The sequence below is a fragment of the Neopsephotus bourkii genome, unplaced genomic scaffold (genome assembly GCF_033783945.1).
Source record: "Neopsephotus bourkii isolate Nb327-2 ecotype Australia unplaced genomic scaffold, CSIRO-AGI_Nbou_v1 NB_1655, whole genome shotgun sequence".
Lineage (NCBI taxonomy): Eukaryota > Metazoa > Chordata > Aves > Psittaciformes > Psittacidae > Neopsephotus > Neopsephotus bourkii.
The window spans coordinates 7557208-7575229 of record NW_026902129.1 but is presented as its reverse complement, the minus strand read 5'-3'; the positions used below and the strand labels follow the sequence as shown (position 1 = coordinate 7575229).

The 18022-nt window shown below is 42.3% G+C and overlaps 1 protein-coding gene across 2 annotated transcripts in view; it reads right to left on the bottom strand.

Moving 5' to 3' along the window:
• Positions 1–264: 264 nt before the first annotated feature.
• NEK11 (NIMA related kinase 11) overlaps positions 265–18022 on the bottom strand; it is a 69254-nt gene continuing 51496 nt past the window's right edge. For both annotated transcript variants that reach the window (XM_061374975.1, XM_061374976.1), the window contains exons 11-14: positions 17375–17499; positions 15447–15507; positions 13054–13150; positions 265–975 (exon numbers count right to left, since the gene is read on the bottom strand). In XM_061374975.1, coding sequence (XP_061230959.1) covers positions 771–975; positions 13054–13150; positions 15447–15507; positions 17375–17499 — 488 coding nt within the window. In that variant the 3' untranslated portion in view covers positions 265–770. The remainder of the gene's footprint in view (positions 976–13053; positions 13151–15446; positions 15508–17374; positions 17500–18022) is intronic.

Genomic DNA, 18022 nt, shown 5'->3' with positions numbered 1-18022 from the left:
ATAAGGATTGTGATAATGCTTCAATGCTTAAAAATTCATTTGAGATTCCTTTGTCGACTGTATCACTGCTATCCTTTAGTGTTTTACACAGATGGATGAAGGAGCTCGGAATGCAGAATAAAGAAGGAAGAGGCAGAAGGAAAACATCAGGTATATAGTCAGAGCATTATATGCAATTGAAATTAGCAAAAGTGTGATGCATATGCAGCAGGGAGGATAAGCATTACATGAGAAAAAACATTACCAGTATCCATGTACAAGCCAAAAATAATCAGTTTATTGTTCCATCTGTGTACAATGAATTTGATCCAAAACTCGCAGAAGTTGCAGCAAGGACTCCTATCTAACATAGTGAGACATAGCTCAGGCCTCAGGCCTCTGCCTCTATACATTCACACACAAACAGTAGATGGCCAGACATCCTTCTGCCTCTATGGATACACATACCTGTCTATCTGAGCACTCCTGTATATAAATACACACTTATGAACGTATTTTCACAGCTCACTTGAAAGTCACAGAGATTAAATGCAGTCCTTTTGAACAAGGAATAGTAACAAGCAATCACTTGTTCTTCCTGTCCCTGTATTCTTTACCATGATTACGCACATCTCACTGCAGTGTGGATTCTCAAATGGAGTTTACCCACATGCTTACGTACTATGTCACCTTCAGTGGTTCCTCCAAATACCCCCCATACTTGTTGGCTGACCTGAAGAAGACACCTTCACTCTCCCTTACCTTTTCTAGCCCTGTTACTGACACACCTTTTACAGCTGAAGATGTGATTCTGAAGCCTGTAGCTGCTCCTCGAAGTAGAGGAGCTGATCTACTTCAAAGCAATCACTTGCTCTAGAAACCATGGTCTCCAGGTGTCTCCTGATCTCCTCCTCACTGGCGTTCTGCTGTCTCGCTTGCTTGAGATAGCTGTACACGGCCTCAAACACCTCTGCTCCCAGCTTCCCAACGGCAGATCTGGGCATAAAGATGAGAAAATGGTCAAGTAAAAGGTAATTCATACTCTATATTAATACAAGCAATAGCTAGTACAGATTTCTTCTACCTGTTGTAGCTACCTTTGGTTAAAATGATATACTGATGCACCTAGCTTGGCTGACAGTACAAGAAACTAGAGTTTCCTGGGGAATTTCTTCATGATTGCTTGTAATAGAAAGAAACAGGAGTGAAAGCCTGACCATAGTAAAGTCATGGCCATCGCCATCATTACAAACCAAGACTCCTTTTCATGATGAATCTGACACACCGTTTTATCTACAGCAAGCCTCATAGACAAACGTGTATTATTGCCTCTAGGCTGCCTCAAAACCAAAAGGAGTAACCCCAGGAGTAACACTGGTGGCATTTTATGTGAACAAACACATTTCAGGATCCATTGTTTTATTTTAGCTTCTATCAAATAACAAGGAAACCATTGCACAAGCTCAGCAGAAGCTGACTGACGCTTGCTTTCTGCAGCACTCTCCTTTTATTAGAAGACAGATCTGTAATTCAGGGGCAGAGAATACACTCACAGGATCTTAATGGTGATTTAGAAAGAAGATCCATTTGCAAACAGCAAGACAATGAACAGCACTTCTTCTAAACGCAAACATCTTCAAACTCACATTTCACAAGCCACAGTTCACCCCAAATTTTCCACTCAGTGATGGGCTCATAATATTTTGATGAAATTAAGTAATTTACCCTCAGCATATCAGAAACTATCTGCCCGCTCTGCACACACCCAGGATTTGTGTTGTTTTCCTTCACTACACCTTTACATGCTAGAGCAATTGAGATTTTATTGTCTTACAGTGTCCAACTGGCTCATTTTAGGGGTGATGATGCTCTTCACTTAGTTAGAAAAGGAGCTGGACTACTTGGGATCACCTTGCAGGGACATCTACAATTTGCATTAAAACACGTCTTATTCTGGGTAGGTAATGTTGTGGTAAGCAGCATTTTGCTAGGATTTCAAGAGTATTCAGGTGGGACAATCACTCCTTTTTCAGGAAATCCATCATGGCATGAAGACCTCTTCAATAAATGCTGAAATAAACCAATGGTATCTTAGATTCTAATGCTCTCACGTATTTCTCAAGCATTACAAGTACTGTGGCCCTAGCATGTTAAAACATTTGACGCCTTAGCACTTTGCTTTATGGTAATGCTTTTAGCAGAGCACATCTTCAGTGTGAGCAGTGTGCTCCTGCCTGAAGAGCAGTGCTTGCGGGGAGCACTCTGGTGCCCTGGGCCCATGTTGCCTGCAGTTGTGCTTATTGTGCTGATTTCTCACTGCTATTGTCTAACACCAGGGCAAGGCAAACTGTTCTAACCCCATAGCACCATCCAACTAAAGGAGTAACTGCTTTTTCATCTCTAGCCATCCTGTTGCTGTTGAGGAATAGCATTGCTAGAGTCAGACTGCAGCCAGTGAAACTTCCACATCCTGTCAATTCCTCCATCCTTAGAAAACCATGGTGAAGAATTTAACTTCATTGTTTCTCAAACTGCATTTGACATGAAAGCACCCAGTTTTCTCAGTGATACAGAACCACTTTATTAGCATGTGAGATAGATACTTCTGAAAAGCCCTCATTATATATATTAGGACCTACTGCTGGTGAAAGTGCACAATACATCCAACAACATACTTGTGCCTGAAGGGTATCCCACATGACTGCTCTGATCTCACAAGAAGGAAACATCTCCTCACATCCTGTCTTGCCCTCTGCTTTTCGGCAGCTCCGTCATTCCCAGCCATGATTCCAGCCCTCTGGCGACACATCACCCCTCCTGCTGGCTCCTGACAGAGGTGGATTGGGAATTGGGGCAGAGGAAGTGAAGACCCAAGATCAGAAGCCACAGATCCAAGCTGGAATCTCTGCAGGTGCAGGCCTGACTCAGTCCTGCTTCCTGTAATTAGAAACTGCCCTTCTTCTCCTACCAACAGTGCTTTTTTGGGGAAAACTAGTTGGAAGGGATTAATTCTCAGACACTGGAAACCAAGGGATTAGATAACCACAGAAAGCTAAGTAGGGATTTGCTTGGCAAATGATGTATATTTCTTCACACTTTACCAGAAATATCACAGTATTTCTCTGCAATGGTTCAAAATCAATACATAAGAAGTGATTTTGAAATCACTGCTACTTCACTAATGCTTTTACTGACTCCTCTCTCCCTCTTAGACAAGGATGTTTAATTTTTTGGCAGTCCTGTCTACTTAAAGATGAAAAATGAAGCAAACGTCCCCCAGGAGTATTGCTTCTGCTAATAAATGTGACCTGCAGACTTTAATCTTCTCGGTTAAGCTTGGCAGAGCATGCAAATCAGCTAATCTGTATGACAGCTGATACAATAGAATTATGGGGAATGTGTTCATAGGTGGAAAATTAAGGGGTTGGTAACAAAAATTAGAACCTGCTTTTACAAAAGAAGACATCAGGCTCTGTTTGGACTTGGGAGCTGCATTAATGCGAGGCTGCTACCACATCACACATCTCCTATCACAGAGACACAAGTGTGGTATCTAAGACAGTAAATGTCAAATAGACATTACTGGTTTGAATCTATCATCCTGATGAAGGGAGGGGGAAAGTGGCTTTTTGGAAAGTGAGGTTTGCCCATTATGGCCCCGATCCTGTGCTAAGGGATATTTGTCCATCCATGAGAAGTCCTACAGAGGCACAGTTACAGATTTTGCACTGACCTGTTCACACTTACTTCTGTTTCACATGGAATATGGGACACCTGCATTACTGGTTTGAAATGATTAAAGCCTTACCACCAAATGTGCTGGGTGAGCAAGTACAGGGCTCCCATTTACACTCTCTTTTGGCAACGTTTTCTGATTTACCGGCAGTTACTCTCTTTATGCCATCTTATAGCTCACTCACCATCAAACTCAGTATTTTCCACCAGAAATGAGCCATCATCTCTTTCTCAGCCAAGACCACAGGAGCAAAGGGGATACCTGACACCTGGCATTTCATGCCCACGACAAACCTTCTGGGCCACATCCCCATCCTACACTGCCTTAAATTGTTTTTCACTAGGCTGAAATCAAAGGACTGGCATCAGGCTCTACTAACCAAGGGTCCTACCCAGGATGATATACAGTAATGTGCTTAATGTCATATCACGGATTGTTCATTCTCTAGTTCCAATGTGTTACAGAGGCTTAGATACAAGGAGGGATTCATTCATTGCTGGCATTTGAGCACTGTGTTTCTTAATTTTCAGCATCTCATTCATGCAGTGGAATTCACAGCTCTCTGGTTGAATCCTGTGCTCCCTGTTCAATGAAGGCAGCCCAGAAGAGTGTTGACTCACAGCATTGGCCCACCACAACTAAAGAAAGTCATATCCTAAATCTGACACCTGTCTGGCTTTCCTGAAGTTGGGAATCACCGCTGTCAATGCTGCAATTCAACATGACCACATAGGTACACCATTGTCCCCTTTTATCCCAGGGTCCGTGGCTAGAGCATTCACCCAGAGAGCTGGAAACCTAGGGGGAAATGAAATTCAAACCCATACCTCCCAAAGCAGTATCAGTCAGACTGAGGGATGAAGGGCTCTTCTTGACCTTCACTCTTATTTGTACAAAAGCGCATGTGTTGGGACACAAGAGAACTGGATGATCTTCAGGTCCTTTCCAACCCTAACTATTCTACGATTCTATAATGAAGGATAACTCTGGATAGACTGAGGACTAAGGACAATGCTGAAGGTATGTGCAAACATCATTTGCATGAAACAGTCCCTGGATAAAATAATATGAGCAATCCTTGGGGTTCTGCAGTCCTTGGGACTGATATCCATGTTACCACATGTGAGTGAGAGCCCAAAGAGTGTGCTTTCTCACTGCAAACTTCGACTCAATGGTGAGCCCAGCTTTCCTCACTCCTGTCTGCAGACAGCATTCCCAGTGCTGCAGGTACAGGCTGGGGACCTCCATAGCCTGGAGGCATGCTGCAACCCACGAACCTACTATCAGCTGGACAGCAGATACTGCCAGTCCCCACACTGTCATCCATGGAAGCTGTGGTCTGAAAAATAACGCCTCTTGCTGCCAGTGTCTGTGCAGCACACAATCCACACCTAAAATGAACCAGAACAAGCCCCAGAGGGCATAGAGGCAAACAGGTTTGTGGGTAACTATGGGGTTTGGGCATGAGATCAAGAGTTTGGGCATGAGATAGGTTCTGTCAAGGGTAAGGTGCTTCTGAGCATGCGAGAAGCAACATGAGTATCAGCAATATCATAGGCACTTACCGCTTTGTCTCACTGTCAGCATTAGAGGGGAGCTGAATAGGAGCCTTGAGAACTGCAATTTTATACTCAGGGTGTCTAGAAATGTTCACATTGTGGATCTGGGCCCAAATGGATTTATCAGGCTATTCGGTGATTTGTGGTTGATTTCCTACACATCAGTGTAAAATTACTAAAACCTGACAATATAATAATGTTGTGTTCTCAACCAGCTGAGGAAGTTGTAAATCTTCCCCTGGGTGAACAAAGGATTTTCTATTATCCCATGGGTCTTTATTTTGACTATTCTGCCACGAGCTACATATTAACATTTCCTTTCTGGTTTGGAGATCAATTACAATACACCTACCCTTATGCAACACTGACAAAAGCCACAAAACAAGATTAATGCTTAAGCTGATGCTCCTCCATGGGCATTAGCAGCCAAGTTAGTATCTCTCAGCAGTTTGTCATTGCGTGCCTTGAAGGATAACTATGACACAAATCAGCAGCTAAGGGGGTTTTCAAGCTTCTCGTTATCAAATGTCATTCAGCATAATAGTGACTATCATTTATAACCATTCTCCTCTCCCCCGTCCACCCTCAAAGGAACTGCACTTTTTGCTCTCAAACACCAAGTTTTCACTAGTGCCTTCAGAGAGCTCAGTGTGGTTCATGCTTGGGAGCAAGGAGAGGCTCTGCAGCTCCCGAGTCACACCAGAATTACACCGTGATCTCTCTGATCAGCAAGAACGCCTCATCTCTGCCATAGCAGGCAACAAACACACAGCTCCTCAGCCAACCACAGGAAATCCAAAATACTGATATCACTCATGGCTACCTCGGTGTAAATGATAAAAAAGAAGCTTCCTGGACATGGGTTATCCATGCCAGTGGGCATTTATTTCTCCTTTTGATGCAGCCAGGCTGCCTGTATCCTACACCAACTATATTGTAGAGTAGGAGGCAAATCTGTCACGATTAGGGCTCACAGGGCATAAAAGTAAGTGCAGAAGTATGATCTCAGCAGATGTCACTTCATTCTGTTCTCCCTAGCTCAAGGGTATCCCCATGGAGTCCAGCATAATCACTCATAATTCCCATCAATACATCCAGCTCAGATTTGTCCTCAAACATGCTATTTCTAGCCATTAATTTATTAGCCTTATATTTCTCCTTAAAACACAGGACAACCGTGCCACTTTGCAGCTAACCAGTAGTAACATGAATCTTGGTGAAAAAGATTGCTACATTTATCTCCTGAAATGACTCTGCCAAAGAACCAGGAAATCACATATCTTTGATCTCATACAAAATATTGCTTTCTTACTGTACCAGAAAACCTTAAGGTATCTGCTACAGAATCTCATGGACCAGTAAACAAACAGGTTTATCTCCATCCCAACACAAAAAGGTCCCTTTCCTCTCATGTTATCATCCCATTGTTTGGTGTGTTGGCATTACTGCCTATGAATGATTAAAGCTTCTCTGAAACTTGAAAGAGATGGCTCTGGGTGCAAACTGCATTTGCAGAAAAGCTTGCCAAGTTGCTCTCTACAGACCCTTTGAGATGTGCTAGGAGAAGCACATTTTAAGGTCCGTCATTTATGGTTTAGGGACTTACTTCTAAAGGCAGGGAGACACCTTTCTGGTTCTGACAGCTGCTCAGTCTTTGCCATGTGAAAAGTATGGCAAAGACTAAGAAAAGGGATTTGGAAAACAGGGAATTGAAAAGCATTATTACATAAAAGCTAGTAAAGGAAGCCCTGAATTGCTAATATTAACCCCTGCCTCCACCTTCAAGCCTCAGTGGGCTTTGACTTCCATCATATTACTGCGGAATGAAGATTTCTTTACTTGAAGACACAAAGATCATTTTCATAATTCATCCTTAATTACTTCATAATTTCTGAATTAAAGCACCTTAATTTCATTGCAAACAAAACTCTCTGATGCCCTGCTTCAAAGACCTGCAAAATCTAAAGCATATTTAGGACATGTTTTCCCATGAGCTGAGAAGGATCTTATTATTAAAAGTTGCAGATGCGCAGCTGAAGAAATATCAACACTCATATTCTCCATGCACCTCATTTTCTGAGCTAAATGAATTGATAAAATTGGAATTGAAGCTGACATCTGCTCTTGGAAGAAGCGTTAATGAGAATTTAGAGCTCCTACTTGAATATTCCAGCTACTACAGATTTAGAATAGGGTTTGTCCTAAGAGAAAATGCAATTATTAAGTTTTCTTAAGGTTTTGCCACAGGGAAAAAAAAAATCACAACAAAACACGATCACTTAAATTGAACCAGAATATTGCTATTTGAATGTCTTCTATATTAACAGATTTACTGCCAATACTAAAAATGAGAGACAAAACAAATTTGCTTATGTACAGCAATTCAGGAGGTGAAAATGACACTGTTTAGTGCCCACAAAGAGTTATGTGTAACGCACTTCCCCAGGCTGCAGTCACTTTACACGTAACCTAAGATTACCTAGCCTTGCTAATACGATTTAAACACTATCTTGGTTTCCAACAGTGTCACAGGATGCAAAAAACAACTTTGAAAACGCATGAGTTTAATTCATTCATCATCACTCATCAAGATCAAGCAAAATACAAGGCACATTTAAAACATACCTGATGGCCTTTGCTTTGGTTATCGATGCATTTGTTTCAGACAGATGTGTCTGAAGAGCAGCACAATATACGGCTGCTTCTTGAATGTGGACATGCGAGGATAACAGTAGCTATCTCTGAAAAGTCAATAGTTATATACAATAAGAGTTCAAGGACCTCATGAAGTTCAACCAAGCCAAGTGCAAGGTCCTACACCTGGGTCGGGGCAATCCCAGGCACAGCTACAGGCTGGGCAGAGAAGAGATTCAGAGCAGCCTGAGGAGGACTTGGGGGTGTTGGTTGATGAGAAACTGAACATGAGCCGCTTCAGTGTGTGCTTGAGCCCACAAACCCCCCGTGTGCTGGGCTGCATCAAAAGCAGTGAGAGCAGCAGGTTGAGGGAGGTGATCCTGCCCCTCTCCTCTGCTCTCGTGAGACCCCACTTGGAGTATTGTGTGCAGTTCTGGTGTCCTCAACATAAGGACATGGAACTGTCCAGCGGAGGCCACAAGGATGCTCAGGGCCTGGAGCACCTCCCATATGGAGACAGGCTGAAAACATTGGGGCTGTTCAGCCTGGAGAAGCTGCATGGAGACCTCAGAGCAGCTTCCAGTGTCTGAAGGGGGCTACAAGGATGCTGGAGAGGGACTCTTCATCAGGGACTGTAGCAATAGGACAAGGGGTGATGGGTTCAAACTGAAACAGGGGAAGTTCAGGTTGGATATAAGGAAGAAGTTCTTCCCTGTGAGGGTGCTGAGGTGCTGGCACAGGGTACCCAGAGAAGCTGTGGCTGCCCCATCCCTGGCAGTGTTCAAGGCCAGGTTGGACACAGGGGCTTGGAGCAACCTGGTCTAGTGTGAGGTGTCCCTCCCTGTGGCAGGGGGTTGGAACTGGATGATCTTAAGCTCCTTTCCACCCCAAACCATTCTATGCTTTTATGATTAAAGCTCATCTAGTTCCAACCCCCTGATAGTTAGAATCATAGAATGGTCTGCCAGGGATGGGGCAGCCACAGCTTCTCTGGGCAACCTTTTCCAGTCGGGGGGGACCTACGGCTTCTGCTGCAAAGGACTCCTACTATTCTATGAACAGTAGAAGAACAGTAGGGCAATAGACTTTGCCTCACTCACCTTCATTTCTACTTAGGTAGGAAGAGCCCAAGCTTCACCCATTCCTGCTTTCTCAGTTGTTGCTTTGAGACAATAACAATTCACAAGCCAGCAGCATTCACTTCTCCCTGACAGGAGCCAGGACTGAGTTCCCAGCTTGGTCACATAAAGCCAAGTTCAACATTCCTAGTGGAATTCCTAGGACTGTCTACCCGTCATTTAATAAAAAACTAAATCCACTTCTTCACTGTGGTAGTTAAAAAATGTACAGAAATGAGCATCTTTTAAAATTCAGGGTTTTTAGGACTACTTATCTAAAAGAATACCAGAGCCTAATCAATGACAAGAATACCAGAGCCTAATCGATGACTTCAGTATGACCTTTCTTTCTGAACTTTAAAGATGAAGGCTGCATTTGATGCCAGCGTCACAAGAACAAGCGGCACATCTGCATACTGCTCATGAGTCTGAAGCAATAGTGTTATGAGCATTCACAGGAACAGAATAAAAATACCACCAAATGCCTTTTCTCCATGCCTTCTGAAAGATGGCTTTACTTACACTCAGCAGGCGATGATGAAATCTTCTGCCTGATCGTGGTATGCTGCTGTGTGTAAGACTTCAGGAACTGACTAAAAGGTGCTTACTGCTGTGCTAAAGGATTTTAATGTACTTAAAAATTTGGGGCATAAAAGCCTTTTCCTTTTACTGGCATACATTTCATTGAATTCTAAACTGCATATTAAAGTACGCTGCTATTAAAAGGACTAGGACTCATTGTATTTATTCATGGACATCTCCATAAAGGAGCACAGAATGGTCTGTACTTATGTGGTGTTTTTCTCTTGATTTTCTACATTGTATTTTCAGAAAAGAAAAAACAAGACATACATTCCATTCCAGACCTATTCCAATACTCAAAAATCAGCCTGCAAAACACAAATCCTGATTTTACAAAGCCCAGGAAATGAATTTTGACTTACAGGGATGAAGAAGCTTCGAGGGGAAGCCTTCACTCCCTGGACACAAATACTTCACAGTCTAAGAAGGCGCAATTGTGGATACAGCCAACTGCATTAAAACCCCTAGTAAGGCTTCTTCTTGTCCACAGGTTTCTATAGACACTTGTCTTACTTCTCACCTTTGCTTTTCCATTTTAGATCATGCAGCCTTGCACAGACTTGAGATGTCAATATGCATCAAAAGGCTTTTGCTACAATGACTCTTGGAAGGGCTTTCCTTAGGGACAAAGCCAATCTTTCAGGCAATGACTACTGCCAAAGCTTTGGACATCTCGTAAGAAGACTTGGACAAGCTGTATGGACCTCAGTGAAAGAAGAAGGAGTAAGTGTTCTAACAATAACAGGTCAAAAAATGCTTTGGCTGGAGGAGTTGTTTCTGAAGAACGGAGTGGTTCTCTTACGAGATGCATGGTCTCAGAAAGAGACTATGGAAAGAGTTGGAAAGTCTCTTTAGGGGAGCATCTGTGCAACTGTCATTAGTTTTTCCTCATGGATACCCTGGTGAAGATTTGGCTCTGGATACTGGCTTCTGAGACTGAGGCATGCACCAAGGTACCCAGTACCATCAAGGATGGGAACCACCATGAGAATGAAATGGTGGGCAAGACAGAAAATACCAAGCAATGGCAACTCCTGTTTCCTGCCTCTAATGTGATTCCTCAGTCTAAAAGCCCAGTACAAAGAATATGAGTCACACAACTCTGATTCCTATATTTGCTTGACTTCTCACTGTTAACATGCAGGGCTGGGAAGGAGAATAATGACAAAAAGCTCAAGATAATCTTTGTGGGAGCTAGCTCAAGAAATGGGGATTTCCTATCAACACTGCATATCAAAATCCTTAGCACTGAAGTAGAAATCTTTGCAGGGAGAATGCACTCCACTTGAAAGGTAAAGCTAAATCTCTGCTGCTGTAAACTTTATAATGAATACATTACTAAATATAATGAACAAGAAATTGTTGCCACAGGAGTAGGTGATTTTATCATGATTCCTACTGACAGGACAGCAATTCCAAATGCTGGAACAGAGCGCAACGGTAATTGGAAAGAGGATGTCAAGGAAAATATTCAGGCATTGCAGTGAAAAAAGCTAGCGACTGAATCTTAAACACTACCAGTCTGCCTCTAAATTGAGCCCTGAGCTATTTTTTTACTTAAAATAGGAAATCAAGGACTTCTATCTACTGTATTCAAGAACATCAGTGGCTTCCTTCTACATTCTTGCAAGGACTTTCAGCACAGCTTTCCTCTCACATGAGTATCAGTATAAAGTCCTACATAATAAAACAGTAAAAGCCACCTATATTGGCACTCTGATAAAGAGCAAGTGTTTCTACTGTCAAAGAACGCCTTCAGTGCAGCACTGTGATAACTCAAGCAATGACCGCGTCACATCTTGTCAAGTGACTGTTCTGCTGCAGTGGTTTGCAAGCCCACACCACTCACATGTCAATTAGAATTGACTAAAAGGCCCCTTTTTCTGTTCAGCCCTGTGTTATTTCACATGAATCTACCATTTTATCAGAGCTAGTAAGAGTTTCTTTCAATAACTTTATTTGTAATAGTTAGGCACAACGCTTACTTTCTGAGTAATTCATGACATGGAAGAGTCTCCCTTATCAGAATCTATTGCTGTTAGCATCTGAAAATGATGCAAATCCCAAGCCTTCATACTCCTCTTTCTACAGTTACTTGCCACCTAAACAGATTTCACTGCACTTCCTCATTGCCCGCTCTTCTTTTGTTTCCAACATCATACCTCATCCCTAAACACAGTGACCATGAAGTTCTAACAGGTAAGGTTTATCCTGTAACCATGAGAACACAAGACGAAGGCTGTAAGATTAGTGGGCATTTTGACTAAACAATCCCACCTTGCAACTAGTTGGCACAACATGATGCATTTATTGATTTTTATAAGTACTTTGCAAGAAAAGGGAATGGAAAGCAATCAGAGTGGCAGGCTGAGACACCTGCTGACTGGTTGCACCATAAAGGCTGAGCTACAAAGTGTAACCCTAGGAGGTGTTGCATCCTGAAATAGCATGAAACAGAACAACTTCTATCTAGCGTAAATCTGATGGGCATTTCCCTTGAAAACTCGGTGCATCTGGCACTGTCATTTGTGATCAGCATCAACACTGTTGTGGTTGCATTCATTTTCTTTAGAGGACTCACTTCAAGAACTACTGGTATTAATTGTTTGAACTTATTTGTATTCTGATGACGTTCACCATATTCTTGGCACTGTCTGCCCGCAGCAGAGAAAACTGCCCTTTTTAAAGACTGTACAATCTGAGATCAGTTGAATGTTGCAACCCTGCAAAGAAAAATTGGGTTCATAAATAATGGAGAGCATTACGATTGCCAGATCAGTACCTAAATTAGGGAGCAATAAATCTTGGAAGGCCATAAATTACTGAATCAAGATAAAAGCTCACAGTGCAGTAACCAGTACATTCTGGAAAGGAAGCACAGATCTTTGTTTTATCAAGACATTGAAATATTTATTAACAAAGCTGGGGTTTCAGTGATGCTGAAAGCAATTAAACAATGAGTTTCAAAGGGAGCTGCACATGTAATTACTCTCTGTTATCTGAAAATCCCAATCGACAGCAACAATCATGTTTGCTTTAAATCATCATAGCATCACGGGAAACAAAAGTCTTTTGTTCCAGGCGAGAATGAAGTGTGGGTGAAAGAGCAAACATGGTGGGTACATGGCTATCTGCAAGTGATTTGTGGGCATGTGTTGAGCTGATAAAGGAATGTTCCAGATGACACTGACAGCAGTGAAGGCAGACTGGATCCTGGAAGGATGACAGTGATTGTGCAGATTACTATGAAAGAATCAGAAGTGACAGTCAACCTTCATCCTCCCTCGAGGCAAGTAGGCATCCAGTCTATAAAGAATACCATACCTTCCACTTCTTTTTGTTGATGGGTGAGGAAACAACACATGGTTTTCTTTGCTATGGTCTGTATTTTTTCAAATCAATCCTCTGTGTCTGAATATTGGGAACACATAAATGTGTTACTTACTCCCTCATGCGTTTCAGTTTGGTCTCAGCCATAGTGCTGTTGAGAGCTCTGGATCCCTGGGGCACCACTGGAGACACTCTGGTGACAGTCCCCGAGCCTACAAATCAATGCACAAATAACCTTATTCACCTTCATCCCCTGAGCTCTATTGCAGAGTCAAGGGCAGTCAGAAGGAGGACGACTATTCTGGTTTCTCACAAGGTAGTGCCACATTAATTAAAGATGGATTAGATTATCAAATGCGTGTTAAGGGAAACTCCTTTCTGAGGGACAAGTAGATTTATAGCTTAAAGGCGCCAGAACTGGAACAACAATTTTCCTTCTCTGTAGCATAGATGGAATTACATTACAACAGAAAGCAGAGGCACTCAAGGAAGAGCTGGGACAGGTAAATAGTCAACAAAATGAAACTTGCTTAGACAATACAAGTTTTCCTCCATTGTTCCTGCACTTAGTTAGACGAGCAATAACCTTCTTCCTAAGAGGCAAGTCTCTCCTTTAGCTTGATTATTACTTTAAAACGAAAGCTAAAGTAGGATCTCTTTTTCTAATTATAAAGAAATTCATGGAGTATGCAAAAGGGAAGGGAAGAACTGAGTAAGCCAAAGAAAAGGAGAAGAATGAGCACAGGAGAAGAATGAGCATGAGCTGGCTGATAAAGAAGTTTTGTTGGGAAATCAAAGGGTGGCCCTGAAGAAACCCCAAGTGCTGTGCAAAGCAATGCCTGTGACTTACTGGGTAGCAAGCTGCTCTTTGAGTTGGTATGGAGCTAAGGGCCAGCTGTGGAGCTCTGGGGCTTTAGAAGCAATAAAAAATGGATGCCCTGAGCACCAGTGGTCTAGGAAAAATACAATATTTGTATTCTCTTAAGAGAGAATACATTTAACCACAGGCTTCAGCTAATTCTGGTATTACTATTATTACAGGATATACCATGTAGTGAGAGCTCAAGATACTCATTCTGCTTAGTGGGTTCAATTTATTTCTTGCTACAATATCTCCTTCTCTCTGATGTTTCATTATTAAAGACATCCTTCTTGTTAATAATTTGTACTTTGTCTCCTCTTTAGAATTGCAGTATGCCAAAAAAACTTTATTCTCTAAAAGAAAACTGGTATATATTTTCCTCCCCATTTAAACAGTATTTTCTGGGTATGAGGCAGCTGCAAGGACTACCGATGGGAGGATGATGCAGAAGTGGGGTTAGTAATTAAAACAAATGAGTTCTTAAGTAAAAACTTCTAAGAGCTTTACCCACTGTTGCTACAACAAACCTCAAGATTTCTTCCTGGGGTGATTCATATCCCACACCAACTTCTGTACTGGAGGTATTTTCTTAGAAGCAGACCCTTGATTAATAACATATTTGGCACCCAGATTCAAGCAGTTTGCCTGCCCATCCATCAACAGAGAGCAAGACACTCTGCTTCTTCAAAAACTGACCAGTGGCTCCAAAACTATGATGGCCACAGCTTTGACTACTCCCTTTCATCCCTTTTCTTCTTGGGTTTTCTCTTCCTGTCAGCCCATGCTTCTTACAAGCAGGGTGTATCAGAGCTTGGCACTGGAGGAACCTCTACAAGGAGGACTTCCCAGGCTTCTCTATATTCTAGTTTCAGAGCCCATATTGTAATGGCAGATAATACAGGTTTATCTCAGCTGAACAAGTGTAAATGGAGCAGCTAAACAAGACTGCAGCTCCCCTGGGAGCCTTTGGGGTCCTTTGGGAACTCTGCTGGGCTTTAGAGCAACCTACATACAGGCTCCTGCTGGCACAGCTTAATCCTATGGTCTTCAAGGACAGTGACTTCACCACCCTCAGTAAATAGCCTTCTTTCACAGGAGTTTTCTTTTTAGATGTTCTTTTGTTTCTTTTAGTGAGAAACCAGGCTTTCAAACTCTATATTTATAGACAGAATTTGTAGGAGATTTTAGGATTCAACTGCAGTCTTGAATTCCCAGTGCTTTTTCTGTGCCTGGAATGAGATCCTGTAAACTGAAATAAATATTATCCAAACTGGGATCATCACTTTAATTTTTGTTTTAATATTTTAATTGATTTTATATTATTATTATTATCAGTACCAGAAACTATAAAATAACTTTTGTATCCTTCAATATTTTCCTCTGGAGGGAATATGGCAGAAGCCAAGTTATCAAAAGCATTCTGCACCTCTGGCCATCATGCTTTATGGCTCTATTATATTCATCATAAGCACTTAACTGTGTATGCCTTTTCTTTTGGCATATTTATATTCTCTGCAGTAGTTTAAGGAAGAAGTGATTTTCAAGGTCACATTTTTTTAGGTGTTTTCCTGCAAAATGGAAATAATTGAAATATAATGAATACAGACTGCTAATAACTTACATTTAAAGAGGAGATACCATCTTACCCAATGAGCTACTGTTCAGGACACTCTCCAGATACTTGACCATTGCCTCAATATCACTGTCCTGTGGGAAAATTAAATAAGGACTAGGATTAGTGCAAGCACAAACTTAAACACTATAGAAGTATCCCATGAACATAAAGGTTATTGCTTACACCAATGAATGTCAACACTCAACTACAAAGAGACTACACTGCTCAGGACTTCTTCCTGTTTTCTTCTCCTAAAAACACCGGGCTTGGGAATGATCTGACATCCAATCTGGTCTCCCAAATTAACAAGCGGCAGGACAAGAGGTAAGGGCCTCAAGCTGCGCCAGGGGAGGTTTAGATGGAGATGAGGAACAATTCCCTCCCCAAAGGGTAAATTGAGTAAACTTTTGGTCAAAGAGAAACTGAACATGAGCGGCTTCAGTGCCTGCTTGAGCCCACAAACCCCCCGTGTGCTGGGCTGCATCAAAAGCAGCGTGAGCAGCAGGTCAAGGGAGCTGATCCTGCCCCTCTGCTCTGCTCTCCTGAGACCCCACTTGCAGCACTGTGTGCAGTTCTGGTGTCCTCAACATAAGAAGGACATGGAGCTGTTGGAGCAAGTCCAGAGGAGGCCACGAGGATGCTCAGGGGCTGGAGCACCTCCTGTATGGAGACAGGCTGAGAACATTGGGGCTGTTCAGCCTGGAGAAGAGAAGCTGCGTGGAGACCTCAGAGCAGCTTCCAGTGTCTGAAGGGGGCTACAAGGATGCTGGAGAGGGACTCTTCATCAGGGACTGTAGCGATAGGACAAGGGGTGATGGGTTCAAACTGAAACAGGGGAAGTTCAGGTTAGATCTAAGGCAGAAGCTCTTCCCTGTGAGGGTGCTGAGGCGCTGGCACAGGGTGCCCAGAGAAGCTGTGGCTGCCCCATCCCTGGCAGTGCTCAAGGCCAGGTTGGACACAGGGGATTGGAGCAACCTGGTCTGGTGGAAGGTGTCCCTGCCTGTGGCAGGGGCTTGGAACTGGGTGATCTTAAGCTCTTTTCCAACTGAAACCATTCTGTGGTTCTATGATTCAAGTTTAACTGCTGAGACAATTTCAGGACCCCCTGCTGCTGTGGTAGAGGTTCTGATTCCTCACACAAATATTTTATTTTTACCTTAAGAACTACATTTAAAGAAGCTATTAGTCCAAAATGTTCAAAAATCAGTGCAAGGGATATTATATTCTTCCTGAACGCCTTACAAAGATCAACTTGCAGAAATTACTTGGGCATTTAAGTTCACTGATTTCACTGAGACTTGATCATTGGAGACAAGATGCAGCTCAGCTCATCCTGATCAGATCTAAATTAGGTGCCGTTTCCAATCATCTTGAACCTCCTTCAGACTCCAGTCCCCAAGGCTTTCATGTGGCAGCCTCACCTGATAAAGCTACTTTAAGCCTTTCAGTAAGTTTTCTCTTCACTGGCACTTTCTGAGATCCTTGGGAAAGTTTACAGGTCCACTGGTCAAGTCTTGCAGCTCACTGTCCGCAAAAATAAGCCTAATATCAGCAGGAAGAAGTGGCAACTAGAGGTTGCGCAGGAAGTAGAGATGGAACTTAGAGCTTACACTTGAAATATACTTCCAGTTTTAACTTGATTTACCCATAGGTAACACATGACAGAACCCCACTCTGAGTGCTTTACGGTCACAAGGAAGTTTACTAACAATCCACCCTAAGGCATTCGTGGGAGTGTTATCCTTAGTCCTGAGGGAATGCAAGAATCCTTCTCATTAATGTCTCAAAAGAATGGCATATGCATACACATATAACTAATTCATGGTATTGATACAAACACACATACCTCACACAAGCCAATTTCAGTAACATCAGGAGGACAAAATCTTGGAAGGAGCTTAATTTTCCCATGGAAAATGAGCATCCAGTGTACACTGTTTTCCCAAAGGTCACATATACCTGGTGATTTGGCTTAGAGACAGTCTGTAACGTTTCCACATCCTCCTCCTCTTCGCTGCTTTCTGAACAGGATTCAAACTCTTCATTGTAGTATTCTTCTGCTACTGCTGGGTCTTCTGGGATCTCTAAAGACAATTATGACTTTAGAGCACTTAGACAGAAAAACTGTATGATCTTAGAAAGGTAAAATGGATTTTATAGCACCCATGTTATGTCACTAGCAATGCATTCCATGATTGAAATCAAGGAATAGATTCTCCAATTAAAATGTTCATCTTTGATGACATGCTAAGCACTGTTAAAGCTGTCTCTGGCAAAAGATCAGATCCTCATCATATGTAAATTAATGACCTTAAAGCATCTATATTGATTTTGGACTGACATCAGTGAACCAGAGAATAATTCAGGCTGGAAGGGACCTCATTGAATCATCTAGTCAAAGCAGGAATTGAATGCAGCTTTCGTGAGCTGGAATCATGCCCTAGTTTGGTTTTCTCTAACACACATAACCTGTGATGGATACAACTGCTAAGCTAAATGGGAAATGCTCTAAACCAGGCACATGTCTAAGAGACAGAGGAAATAAAACCTGTATTTTCTTCCTGAAGCAAAAGCAAAGTGAAATAGAAGAAAATGGTGAAGTCCAGC